The sequence below is a fragment of the Salvelinus sp. IW2-2015 genome, linkage group LG37 (assembly GCF_002910315.2).
Source record: "Salvelinus sp. IW2-2015 linkage group LG37, ASM291031v2, whole genome shotgun sequence".
In the NCBI taxonomy this organism is placed as follows: Eukaryota; Metazoa; Chordata; class Actinopteri; order Salmoniformes; family Salmonidae; genus Salvelinus; species Salvelinus sp. IW2-2015.
The window spans coordinates 737,228-749,782 of NC_036876.1; the positions used below are offsets into that span (position 1 = coordinate 737,228).

A 12,555-nucleotide genomic window follows, 5' to 3' on the forward strand; every position below is an offset into this window, starting at 1 on the left:
GAAATGCTTGTGCTTCTAGTTCCGACAATGCAGTAATAACCAACAGTAATCTAACCTAACAATTCCACYCTACTACCTTACACACACACACAAGTGTGAAGGGATAAAGAATATGTACATAAAGATATATGGATGAGTGGTGGTACAGAACGGCATGGCAGATGCAGTAGATGGTATAGAGTACGGTATATACATATGAGATGAGTACTGTAGGGTATGTAAACATAAAGTGGCATAGTTTAAAGTGGCTAGTGGTACATGTATTGCATAAAGATGGCAAGATGCAGTAGATGATATAGAGTACAGTATATACATATGAGATGGGTAATGTAGGGTATGTAAACATTGTATTAAGTGGCATTGCTTAAAGTGGCTAGTGGTACATTTTTACATAATTTCCATCAATTCCCATTTTTAAAGTGGCTGGAGTTGAGTCAGTATGTTGGCAGCGGCCGCTAAATGTTAGTGGTGGCTGTTTAACAGTCTGATGGCCTTGAGATAGAAGCTGTTTTTCAGTCTCTCGGTCCCTGCTTTGATGCACCTGTACTGACCTCGCCTTCTGGATGATAGCGGGGTGAACAGGCAGTGGCTTGGGTGGTTGTTGTCCTTGATGATCTTTATGGCCTTCCTGTGACATCGGGTGGTGTAGGTGTCCTGGAGGGCAGGTAGTTTGCCCCTGGTGATGCGTTCTGCAGACCTCACTACCCTCTGGAGAGCCTTACGGTTGTGGGCGGAGCAGTTGCCGTACCAGGCGGTGATACAGCCCGACAGGATGCTCTCGATTGTGCATCTGTAGAAGTTTGTGAGTGCTTTTGGTGACAAGCCGAATTTCTTCAGCCTCCTGAGGTTATAAAGCACCTCAGGGTTTGTGTAATATATCTAATATACCAGGACTAAGGGCTGTATCCAGGCACTTCGTGTTGCAGGGTGCCTAAGGACAGCACTTAGCTATGGAATATTGGCCATTTCCCACACCCCCTCAGACCTTATTGCTTAATAAAACACTGGACAAATATGTAAAGCGTCTTATAATTCTACATAAAACAATATGGACAAATTTCAGAAATGTCTTCTACTCCTACATTAAACACTATGGACAAAATATCTAAAACTTCTAATCCTAAATAAAGCAGAGAAAGTAAATCAAAGTTAACTCAAACACATGCATGTGGCTACTTTTACAACAAATCATGACTGTAAAATTCGATTCATTAGTGCACACACTAGCAAAACTTTTTGCAAGAAAACTAACGCTTCTTATTGGACAAGTTCACCTTAGTCCATCCCTGTTTTCTTCTGTTTGCTTCCTAGTGAATACAGCCATAGTGTCTTATCAGCTGCCTGTGAAAGAATCAGTCAAAGTCCAAAGAGTCATCATGAATCGTACTCAGAACTTCGGGAAACCAGCGTCCAGTGACAGACAACCCAATGTTTTAGATTAAAGCTGATAACACATAACTGCATAGCAGAAATTATATCTCCTTTATCCCTTTGTGATGTCACTTACCTTGGCTGAAAGGATGTTGACCTCTCAGGTGGCAGAGTAAAGTTACTCAGGTTCCACTGTGTGTCAATCAAATGCTGAGGTAAAGTTTAGCACCTCCCCTTTCTACAGTGCTGTATGTCTGATATCTGCCTCCCCATCTTTTAACCCTCTCCACGCCAGAAAGATCTGACACAGACATTCAGAAGAACAAAACCTTTCATTTTCAAAAGATGCAACATCGTTTTCCATTATTTGTCAAAATCTAATTCCTATTTATAATAAACACACAATTCTAGGTAAAATATAGTAATAAACCTGTATGGTTTAATTTAAAAGTTATTACAGAACATTAATTATGGTTAATGCATTTTCCAACAACTAAAAGTAGATAGATATTTAATTCTTTATAGTCACAGTAGGTCATGGGATAAGAGCATAATCTGGAAGATAATCTATTGTAAAGTATTTGTGTAAGATATCTTTGTGATCAGGTTTGCATTCTGTTCTGTCAGTGTTTTCTCTCAGGTGTCCTCCTCCTCTTCCCCCTGTCAACTAGTTCTGAATGATTCTTAATTGCACTGTAAACTCCCCTGGCAGCCCTCGTCTGATCAGTTCCTCACGAAGCTGGAATAAACACAGGGGTTACATCATTTAGTACATTTGTTATTGCTACTTTCCTATTCTCTTCACGCTCCTTCCCCCTCATTCACTTTACTTTCCATCTTTATTCAATATCCTTATTTGTTTAACAATCTTACACTTAAATCCTGTTGAGTGAGGTTTTTCCTCATCCTATAATAATTTTGGGAGATTAATTATTCATAATTTATTATAAAATTATATGTTTGACAGTGACTCTCACCTGCTTGAAGATCTCCGATTCGGTTAGCTTTGTCGTCGAGGTGAATTTCATCCTGAGTACAAACTTATATCCTGTAGAGACCCAATGAGTCAATAATATGAACAAACATGAAACTGACAGACAGACAGACAGACAGACACATATTGTACTGTATGTAACAAGGAAGGGACGTGACTGGGTTTACCTCTATTACCAGTTTGATTAGATATTAAGCACAGTAAATCACACTTACCAGGTCCACTATTAGTTGTTGACTGTACAGCGGTTTGAGGTGTAGTGCTCATCTGTTGAGTTATTAGTTGTGTAGTTGATGTCAGATTAGAGGCTTTGGTTGTCGTAGTAGAAGCTGTAGTTGTGGTTGTCGTATTAGAAGCTGGGGTTGTCGTAGTAGAAGCTGTAGTTGTGGTTGTCGCATTAGGAGCTGTAGTTTGTGGTTGTCGCATTCGAAGTTGTGGTTGTCGCATTAGAAGCTGTAGTTGTGGTTGTCGCATTAGAAGTTGTTGGTTGTCGCATTATAAGCTGTAGTTGTTGGAGTAGAGTTGTAGTTGTGGTTGTTGTATTAGAAGCTGGGGTTGTCGTATTAGGAGCTGTAGATGTGGTTTGTCGTAGTAAGAGCTGTAGTTGTGGTTGTCGCATCAGAAGCTGTAGATGTGGTTGTCGTATTAGGGCTGTAGTTGTCATAGTAGGAGCTGTAGTTGTTGTATAGGAGCTGTAGTTGTTGTAGTAGGGCTTAGTTGTCGGAGTAGGAGCTGTAGTTGTCGGAGTAGGAGTGTAGTTGTCGAGTAGGAGCTGTAGTTGTGGTTGTTGTATTAGAAGCTGTGGTTGTCGGAGTAGGAGCTGTAGTTGTGGTTGTCGTATTAGAAGCTGTGGTTGTCGGAGTAGGAGCTGTAGTTGTCGTTGTCATAGTAGGAGCTGTAGTTGTTCGGAGTAGGAGCTGTAGTTGTTGGAGTAGGAGCTGTAGTTGTTGAGTAGGAGCTGTAGTTGTGGTTGTCGTATTAGAAGCTGTAGTTGTGGTTGTTGTATTAGAAGCTGTGGTTGTCGTAGCAGAAGCTGTAGTTGTGGTTGTCGGAGTAGGAGTGTAGTTGTGGTTGTGCGAGTAGGAGCTGTGGTTGTCGAGTAGGAGCTGTGGTTTGTGGTTGTCGTATTAGAAGCTGTAGTTGTGGTTGTCGGAGTAGAAGCTGTAGTTGTGGTTGTTGTATTAGAAGCTGTGGTTTCGTAGCAGAAGCTGTGTTGTGGTTGTCGGAGTAGGAGCTGTAGTGTTGGTTGTCGGAGTAGGACTGTGGTTGTCGGAGTAGGAGCTGTGGTTGTGGTTGTCGTATTAGAAGCTGTAGTTGTGGTTGTCGGAGTGAAGCTGTAGTTGTGGTTGTTGTATTAGAGCTGTGGTGTCGTATTAGGGCTGTAGTTGTCATAGTAGGAGCTGTAGTTGTCGAGTAGGAGCTGTAGTTGTCGGAGTAGGAGCTGTAGTTGTGGTTGTTGTTTAGAAGCTGTGGTTGTCGGAGTAGGAGCTGTAGTTGTGGTTGTCGTATTAGAAGCTGTGGTTGTCGGAGTAGGAGCTGTAGTTGTCGTTGTCATAGTAGGAGCTGTAGTTGTGGAGTAGGAGCTGTAGTTGTTGGAGTAGGAGCTGTAGTTGTTGGAGTAGAGCTGTAGTTGTGGTTGTCGTATTAGAAGCTGTAGTTGTGGTTGTTGTATTAGAAGCTGTGGTTGTCGTAGCAGAAGCTGTAGTTGTGGTTGTCGGGTAGGAGCTGTAGTTGTGGTTGTCGGAGTAGGAGCTGTGGTTGTCGGAGTAGGAGCTGTGGTTGTGGTTGTCGTATTAGAAGCTGTAGTTGTGGTTGTCGGAGTAGAAGCTGTAGTTGTGGTTGTTGTATTAGAAGCTGTGGTTGTCGTAGCAGAAGCTGTAGTTGTGGTTGTCGAGTAGGAGCTGTAGTTGTGGTTGTCGGAGTAGGAGCTGTGGTTGTCGGAGTAGGAGCTGTGGTTGTGGTTGTCGTATTAGAAGCTGTAGTTGTGGTTGTCGGAGTAGAAGCTGTAGTTGTGGTTGTTGTATTAGAAGCTGTGGTTGTCGTAGCAGAAGCTGTAGTTGTGGTTGTTGTATTAGGAGCTGTAGTTGTGGTTGTCGTAGTAGGAGCTGTGGTTGTTGGAGTAGGAGCTGTGGTTGGAGCACCTATAGTGTTGACAACTGAGGACGTCGGTTTAACTGTCATGCTAGGCACTGCAATCCAAAATAACCTGGAGGTCTGCATAAATGTTGTCCTTGAAGAGGAAGACAGATAATCGTACCAATATTAGACTGCACAAGTAGCCTACACATTTGGTTGCAAAATTCCTGAAACATTCCCATGTTTGTAGGATTGTACTCATTCCCTCCTGATTCTGGAGATTCTCCAACTGGGATTTCTGGAAAAACTCAGTTTGAGAAAGTTCCTGGAAATTTCTTACCCAGAGCAAATATTTAGAGTTATCATGCACCTAATTGTTATAAATCTTGTATGTAAAAACATCCTGCAAATGGATATACAGTACTGTAATTGTTTCAATATCCATGACACTTTTGCAAACATTTCGTAAAATATTCCAACAGAAAAATTGTGTAAAAAATAATTGTGTTCTGTGTATTGTAATTTTCCCCTAATTCCCATATTTTCCAGGAAACCTGTTTGTAAGGTTTCCGGTTTTATGAATTCAGGAGGAAATCCGGAATCCTCCAACCAGGATTTCTGGAAAACCCAGCAATCTTTGGTAAAGTTACCATAATTTTTCAACTCTACCTGAGACTCACTTGACTACAATGTTGCCCAAGGAGGCTGAGGCTGGTGCTGTCCAGGTGACTGTTACTGATGATTTAGCCTGGTTGTTGCTTTGACTCACCCCAGAGGCCTTACAGTAAAACAGCAGGTAAAGTCAGTCAATAGAGAACAATGACTTTGGTACACAATGATGTAAGGTAAGGCACTGATCATTGCTTTTTGATGGTTCTAGCTATAGTATGTAAAGGTAACAAACTCTTGTCTAGGGTTGAAAATTTACGTTAACTTGCCCAAAATACCCAGGTTTTCCAGAAATCCCAGTTGGAGGATCTCATGATTCAGGAGGGTAGGAGCAGGGTGGGAATCCTCCAACTGGGAAAGTTTCAGGAAGTTTACAACCCTAACAGTAACTCACTGTGATCCCATTGCAAGGCACAAGAACGATCCCAGTCCCACTGCCGAGAGAGAACGTTCCCACAGCGGTGTTCTGTCCTTCCTCATGGGCCTCCAGAAGAAACCCTTTATAGGTGATGGTTCCTGACAGATTCACTGAGAAAGAGAGAGAGGGAGAAATTTAGTGCTGAAACGCTGAACGACATGTCCTTGGACTAAGTCAATCTTATATTGTCAGGTCAGCTATGCTAGAATATGCTGTGTGAAATTTAACATCTGACTTGGGATGGACTGCCATAGCGCAATTCTGGTAAATCTTTAGCCTTGTCTAAATTTTAATTACATTTTTCTTGCAAAAGGAACATTATTTGCAGGGGYCCCCAAGGAATGAAATTGGTTGTGTATTAGAAATTCCCGGTCCCAGTRCATCCTTGCATCTCAGCCAATACAGCATGGATCGGGTAAGCCRAATAGTGTGTTTCCACCATCTTGGTGACTCACCTTGGATGGTGTCTCCTGGCTGGTAGGTGGTCTGGTTGACAGTGACAGTGTATGGTGAGGAAGAGCTCTGCCCTGTGTTGCCATGAAAACTATTACCAGGTAGCATTGAGCCACACTGAGAAGCAATGGAAGATCCTCCCCGTACTTCTGTGGAAGAGTGTAAAATTATTAGTCGCCATTAATTTCAGCATGGTCTCGCTGTAACACACGCTGTATGTCGAGTAACGTTAATTTTAAAAAATCTAACACAGCGGTTGCATTAAGAACTACTGTATCTTTCATTTGCTGTCCAACCTGTATTTTTTAGTCAAGTTTATATTAGTTATCGATTAGATTAGGTTCCCTCTCCAAGATGGCGCCTGCCAGATTGCCTGAAATGTTGCTACTAATCACGTTGTTAAACCAGATTTGTGCCACTAAATATGCATATTTTCCGAAACAAATCCTACATGCATTGTGTAAATATGATGTTACAGGACTGTCATCTGATGAAGTATATGACAGGTTAGTCAAAAATTATATATTTTTGCTGGTTTGTTAGGATTGCTAACCTTTGCTGCTGGTAAACGGCTGTGTTTTCTGGCTAATTTGGTAAGCTAATATAATGCTAAATTGTTGTTTTTCGCTGTAAAACACTTAAAAATCTGAAATATTGGCTGGATTCACAAGATGTTGGTCTTTCATTTGCTGTGCGCTGTGTATTTTTTCAGAAAAGTTTATGATGAGTATTTAGGTATTTGACGTTGGTCTCTGTAATTATTCTGGCTGCTTCAGCACTATTTCAGATTGCAGCTGCCAATGTGCAGCTGCAAACTGTGATTTATACCTGAAATATGCACATTTTTCTAACAAAACATATGCTATACAATAAATATGTTATCAGACTGTCATCTGATGAAGTTGTTTCTTGGTTAGTGGCTATTATATCTTTATTTGGTCGAAATTGTGATAGCTACCTATGCAGGAAAAAAAATTGTGAAAAAAAAAAATTGTGTGTCTTTGCTTTCGTGGTTAGCTAATAGATTTACATATTGTGGTCTTCCCTGTAAAACATTTTAAAAATCAGAAATGATGGCTGGATTCACAAGATGTGTATCTTTCATCTGGTGTCTTGGACTTGTGATTTAATGATATTTAGATGCTAGTATTTACTTGTGACGCTATGCTAGGCTATGCTAGTCAACTTTTTTACTGATGGGGGTGCTCCGGATCCGGGATTGGGACCAATTAGAAGTTAACAATTGCTGGAAAAAATTACTTTGTCATGCACAATAGATGTCCTAACCGACTTGCCAAAACTATAGTTTGTTAACAAGAAAGTTGTGGAATGGTTGAAAAATGAGTTATAAAGACTCCAACATAAATGTATGTAAACTTCCGACTTCAACTGTACTACAAAAAAGATAAAGCGCTCACTTTTTTGTTTAAAATGTATATTAAATAGCTGAGGTGTACTATACTCACTTTTGAGGACACAAGCTCAATTACATAGTACAAGTATATGAAAATAATAAATATCATATTCAATCATTTTCCTATTCAACAAAAAAGTGGGTGAATCGGGCTTGAAATAATGTAAATGTTTTTTAAATATAGTAGCAATCAAATTCTAAAGAACTTACTATTTCATTTCACCTTTCTTATAACTGTCAAATAAAATGATTACTTAGTGACAGTGCAAGATTGGCACCATTTCATACTACTGAAAATATTCTGTCCTGCGTCCTCTGAGCGACACAGAGTCACGATTCAAATACCTGCCGACTCGTTACAACCTTGGCTTTAAGCACAACATTTTCATCCCTGGTGTGACAAAGTTAAAGTGGTCTTTTTTAAATTCTACGAAATGAAACTTTTTCATGTTGAGAACTGTAAATCTGAGATCAATATTGCTGTATTCTTCTAGACCACCCATTCATATGCCCTGATCGCAAGAGGGACTCCGATGCTAATAGCCGAGGGAAATTGATCCCTTGTCTGGATAGGCCAGAAAATGTGACAGTTTACCTCTTATGCAAATGAGGTATCCGATTGCAAACTCTCGCCATCTCAACCTCTCGCAGGTAGCAACAACTGAATGGGGGAGACTCAGCTGTTTCACTGAGCATAAAGCCGATATCACATGAAGCAATCTGGACTAAATGTATGATGCTTGCAACAATGTTACATCGGTGTTTCTCTGTTTGTCACGTACCCCAAAAAATTGCTTGCAACTTAGTTGCATCGCAAGAGATGGACTCAACTTATTTAATACAACTTAGCATTTTTCCCCCTATTTAGGGACTTGACATCGAAAAGGTTTTAAAGCTATTTAATTTTCAGAAAAGGTTGTCACAATAACTCGTCATGTGACTTTAGAGGATTGTGGGTAATTCAACGTTTTGACTTTATGTTATCTTACACAATTTTGTATGCAGCTGCAGAAAGAGAAAGAAATGTTGATATTTGTATTAAGTACTTTGTTATATTTTTCTGTAATGGATCATGATGATCAGGTTTAAAAACCGCTGTGAAAATTGACTTTTGAATTACAAGAGACCACACCAGCAAATCTGCTGTATTCTGCATCTCTTGACATTGACTCTATTGCTGAGTTTTGCTACATGTTGGCAGCTACAGTATATCTCCTCTAAGTCATGATGGAATTAGCACTACACTCAACAATGCCTGCTAAATTGAATTAAAATAGTACAAGTACTATGTATCTATACTTGTGTCTGAGGACATTACCGTAAGTCTAAGAGGAGTTGTAGCAGTAGTTGGAGTTGTTGATGTATTAGGAGTCATAGGAGTAGGACTAGGAGTAGCAGATGTAGCAGTAGGAGCCATTGTTGTGCTGTTCAGAGCTGTTTGGGATAGGTCCAGTAGATGTTCTGTTAGGAGCTAGTGAGTTGTTGTAGTGGGAGCTGTAGTTGTTGTAGTGGGACCTGTAGTTGTTGTGTTAGGAGCTGTAGTTGTGTATTAGGAGCCGTAGTTGAGCAATAGTTGTTGTTGTAGTAGGAGCTGTAGTTGTACTAGGACCTGTAGTTGTTGTACTAGGACCTGTAGTTGTTGTATAAGGAGCTGTAGTTGTTGTACTAGGAGCTGTAGTTGTTGTTAGTAGGAGCAAGAGTTGGTGTGTTTGAGCTCTTGTAGTGGTGACAACTGAGGACAGTCGTTTTACTGTCACGCTAGGCACTGCAATCCAAAATACCCTGGAGGTCTGCATAAATGTTGACCTTGAAGAGGAAGACAGATAATAGTACCAATATAGACTGCACAAAAAAAATCCTGCAACGTTCTCAAATTACCCATGTTATTCAAAATCCATTGGTTGGTTAGGATTCCCAGTGCTCATTCAACCTGATTCTGCAGATCATCCATTTCTGGAAATCCTGAGAGTTATCGGAACATTTCTGGAATTTTGCAAACCAGGGCAAACATTTAGAAGGGAATCACTGGGTAAAACTAGTTTAATCAACGTTTTCTTCGTAATTTCAACCCCAAATATCTATGTGATGACATGCATCCTCATTGAAAACTGAAAGGGTTGGAGGAAGTAATCAACGTAAGGTCTTTTCTACTACTCAACCAACGGTAAATGAAATCTAGATGTTGAACTGATGTATTGTGCCTTTGGTTCATGCAACAAAAAGTTTTATACTACAAATAGATATATAGTAGCCTCATGCCTTCAATAGGCCATGGCACCTCTGCAAACATTTTTGACAAAAATATATGTGATTTCAGTTGCGTCCTACAGAAAAATCATGTAAAAAAGAACTTTGTTGTGTTTGTGATGGGTTTATACAGAGACTATGGTTGCCAAATTCCAGTAACTTCCAAACAGGATTTCTGGAAAACCTGTGAATTTGGAGAAAGTTACTGTAAAATGTACAACTCTAGTAGAGACTCACTTGACTACGATGTTGCCCAATGAGGCTGAGGATGGTGATGTCCAGGTGACTGTTACTGATGATTAGCCTGGTTGTTGCTTTGACTCACCCCAGAGGCCTAACAGTAAAATAACAGGTAAAGCCAATCAATAAAGAACAATGACTTTGGTACATTGATGTAAGGTAAGGCACTGATCATTTCTTATTGGTGGTTCTAGCATAGTACGTAAAGGTAACAGACTCTTGTCTAGGGTTGAAAATTTACGTTAACTTGCCAAAAATACCCAGGTTTCAAGCAGTAAATCTGGAATCCACGAACTAGATTTCTGGAAACCTTTAATTTTGGAAGTTACCAGAATTGTTGCAACCCTAGTTTTCAGCACTGTGTAGCCTGACCAGTAAAAAACTCTCCTATTAGTGGCTCAAGTCAGTTTGATTTTATTTTAAATATTGATGAGTCAATATAATCCAATAAGTCAGTAGGTAAATTGGTAACAGTGAAGACTATTGTAACAATCGTCGTATTGTGGAAGAGAGGAGGACCAAAGTGCAGGGTGGTGCGTATCCATAATTTATTAGAATACTTCTCAATAATTAACAAAAACAATAAACAGACGAAAAAACAACGACGCTACAGTCCCGAACTAGTGAACACAGAAAAAAAACAGGAATACACGAACAGGAACAATCACCCACAAACAAACAGTGAATACAGGCTACCTTAATATGGTTCCCAATCAGAGACAATGACAAACACCTGCCTCTGATTGAGAACCATATTAGGCCAAACAACAAACCCAACATAGACACAGAAAACATAGAATGCCCACCCAGCTCACGTCCTGACCAACTAAACAAAGACTAAACAAAGGAAATAAGGTGACTCTGGCGCTGGACGTGGCCCCCACCCCACCATAGTTAATTCCCGCTTCCGTGGCCTCCTCTTAACGGCGACCCTCCAAATTAACCCCACTGGACTGATGGGCGCTCTGGACTGAGGGGCAGCTCCGGACTGAGGGGCAGCTCCGGACTGACTGACGGCTCTGGCCGGTCCTGGCTGACTGACGACTCTGGCCGGTCCTGGCTGACTGACGGCTCCGCCGGTCCTGGCTGGCGGACGGCTCTGGCCGGTCCTGGCTGGCGTACGGCTCTGGCCGTTCCTGGCTGGCGGACGGCTCTGGCCGGACCTGACTGGCGGGCGGCCTGGCGTTTCTGACTGGCGGGCGGCTCTAGCGGCTCCTGACTGGCGGGCGGCTCTTGCGGCTCCTGACTGGCGGGCGGCTCTGGCGGCTCCTGACTGGTGGGCGGCTCTGGCGGCTCCTGACTGGCGGGCGGCTCTGCGGGCTCCTGACTGGCGGCGGCTCTGGCGGCTCCTGACTGGCGGGCGGCTCTGGCGGCTCCTGACGGCTCCTGACTGGCGGGCGGCTCTGGCGGTCCTGACGGCTCCTGACTGGCGCGGCGGCTCTGGCGGCTCCTGACGGCTCCTGACTGGCGGGTGGCTCTGGCAGCTCCTGACTGGCGGGCGGCTCTGGCAGCTCCTGACTGGCGGCGGGCTCTGGCGGCTCCTGACTGGCGGGCGGCTCTGGCGGCTCAGGACAGACGGGCGGCTCTGACGGCTCAGGACAGACGGACGGCTCAGGACAGACGGGCGGCTCTGACGGCTCAAGACAGACGGGCGGCTCTGACGGCTGGGCAGACGGGCGGCTGACGGCGCTGGGCAGACGGCGGGGCTCTGACGGCGCTGGGCAGACGGGCGGCTCTGACGGCGTTAGGCAGAGGACGGCGCAGGCGGCGCTGGGCAGACGGACAGCTCAGACGGCGCTGGGCAGACGGGCAGCGCAGGCGGCGCTGGGCAGACGGGCAGCGCAGGTGGCGCTGGGCAGACGGGCAGCGCTGGCGGCGCTGGGCAGACGGCAGCGCTGGGCAGACGGGCACACCTGTAGGGAGGAGACGGAGAGACAGCCTGGTGCGTGGGGCTGCCACAGGACCCACCAGGCTGGGGAGACCTACAGGAGGCTTGTGTTAGCAGGTGGCACCTGAAGGACCGGGCTGTGGGGGAGCACTGGAGCTCTGGTGCGCAGTCTTGGCACCACTCCCCCAGGCTGGATAACTACTCTAGCCCGGACCCTCCAGAGTGCAGGCACAGGTTGAACCGGGCTGTGGGTGAGCACTGGAGATCTAGTGCCTACTACGCGCAGCTCTCCCTAGGCTCACTCCCACATTTGCCCGGTACGAGCGGAGCGCAGGCATAGGACCACTGCACCTTCCCAGCGCCCCGGAGACACAGCACGCAGAGCCGGCGCAGGATACCCTGGACCGAAACGACGTACCGGAGACCAGACACGCTGAAGCAGGCACAATACGCCCTGGCTGGATGCCCACACTCGCATGACACTTTCGGGGGGCTGCCCTATAGCGCACCGGGCTATGGGCACGTACTGGCGACACCGTGCGCTAACCGCATAACATGGTGCCTGACCAGTAACGCGCTGCTTATAATAAGCACGAGGAGTGAGCTCAGTCTGCTACCTGGCTTAGCAACACTCCCCGTGTGCGCCCCCAAAAAAAATTTGGGGGGCGGCCTCTCGTACCTGTCGCGCTGCCGTGCTGCCTCCTCATATCGCTGGCTCCTCCCCCGGCTCCTCTCGTACCTGTCGCGCTGCCGTGCTGCCTCCTCATATCGCTGGCTCCTTCTCT

At 44.3% G+C, this 12,555-nt stretch overlaps 1 protein-coding gene and 2 long non-coding RNA genes across 5 annotated transcripts in view; all 3 read right to left on the bottom strand.

Annotated features, from left to right (window-relative positions):
• Positions 1-252: 252 nt before the first annotated feature.
• On the bottom strand, positions 253-3,446 carry LOC111960009 (uncharacterized). Its single transcript, XR_002876752.3, has 3 exons — positions 2,581-3,446; positions 2,349-2,419; positions 253-2,110 (listed from the first exon to the last, which is right to left on the bottom strand). It is a non-coding gene; the product is annotated as an uncharacterized lncRNA (long non-coding RNA).
• Positions 3,447-3,777: 331 nt separating this feature from the next.
• On the bottom strand, positions 3,778-6,127 carry LOC111960010 (putative ferric-chelate reductase 1). Of its 3 annotated transcripts, none has more exons than XR_002893492.2 (4): positions 5,984-6,127; positions 5,505-5,638; positions 5,111-5,219; positions 3,778-4,595 (listed from the first exon to the last, which is right to left on the bottom strand). XR_002893492.2 is itself a non-coding variant. In XM_023981876.2 (4 exons), the coding sequence occupies exons 1-4, from the start codon at positions 6,087-6,089 to the stop codon at positions 4,037-4,039; spliced, it is 897 nt and encodes a 298-aa protein (XP_023837644.1). In that variant the 5' UTR covers positions 6,090-6,121; the 3' UTR covers positions 3,778-4,036. The 3 variants fall into 3 exon arrangements, 1 of the variants encoding a protein (XP_023837644.1); XM_023981876.2 differs by having other exon boundaries at positions 5,122-5,219; positions 5,984-6,121; XR_011475046.1 differs by lacking the exon at positions 5,111-5,219 and having other exon boundaries at positions 5,984-6,118.
• A 3,815-nt stretch (positions 6,128-9,942) lies between these two features.
• Positions 9,943-12,555, bottom strand: part of LOC112067973 (uncharacterized) — a 6,743-nt gene continuing 4,130 nt past the window's right edge. The window contains exon 4 of the long non-coding RNA XR_002893493.2: positions 9,943-9,976. This is a non-coding gene — a long non-coding RNA (uncharacterized lncRNA). The remainder of the gene's footprint in view (positions 9,977-12,555) is intronic.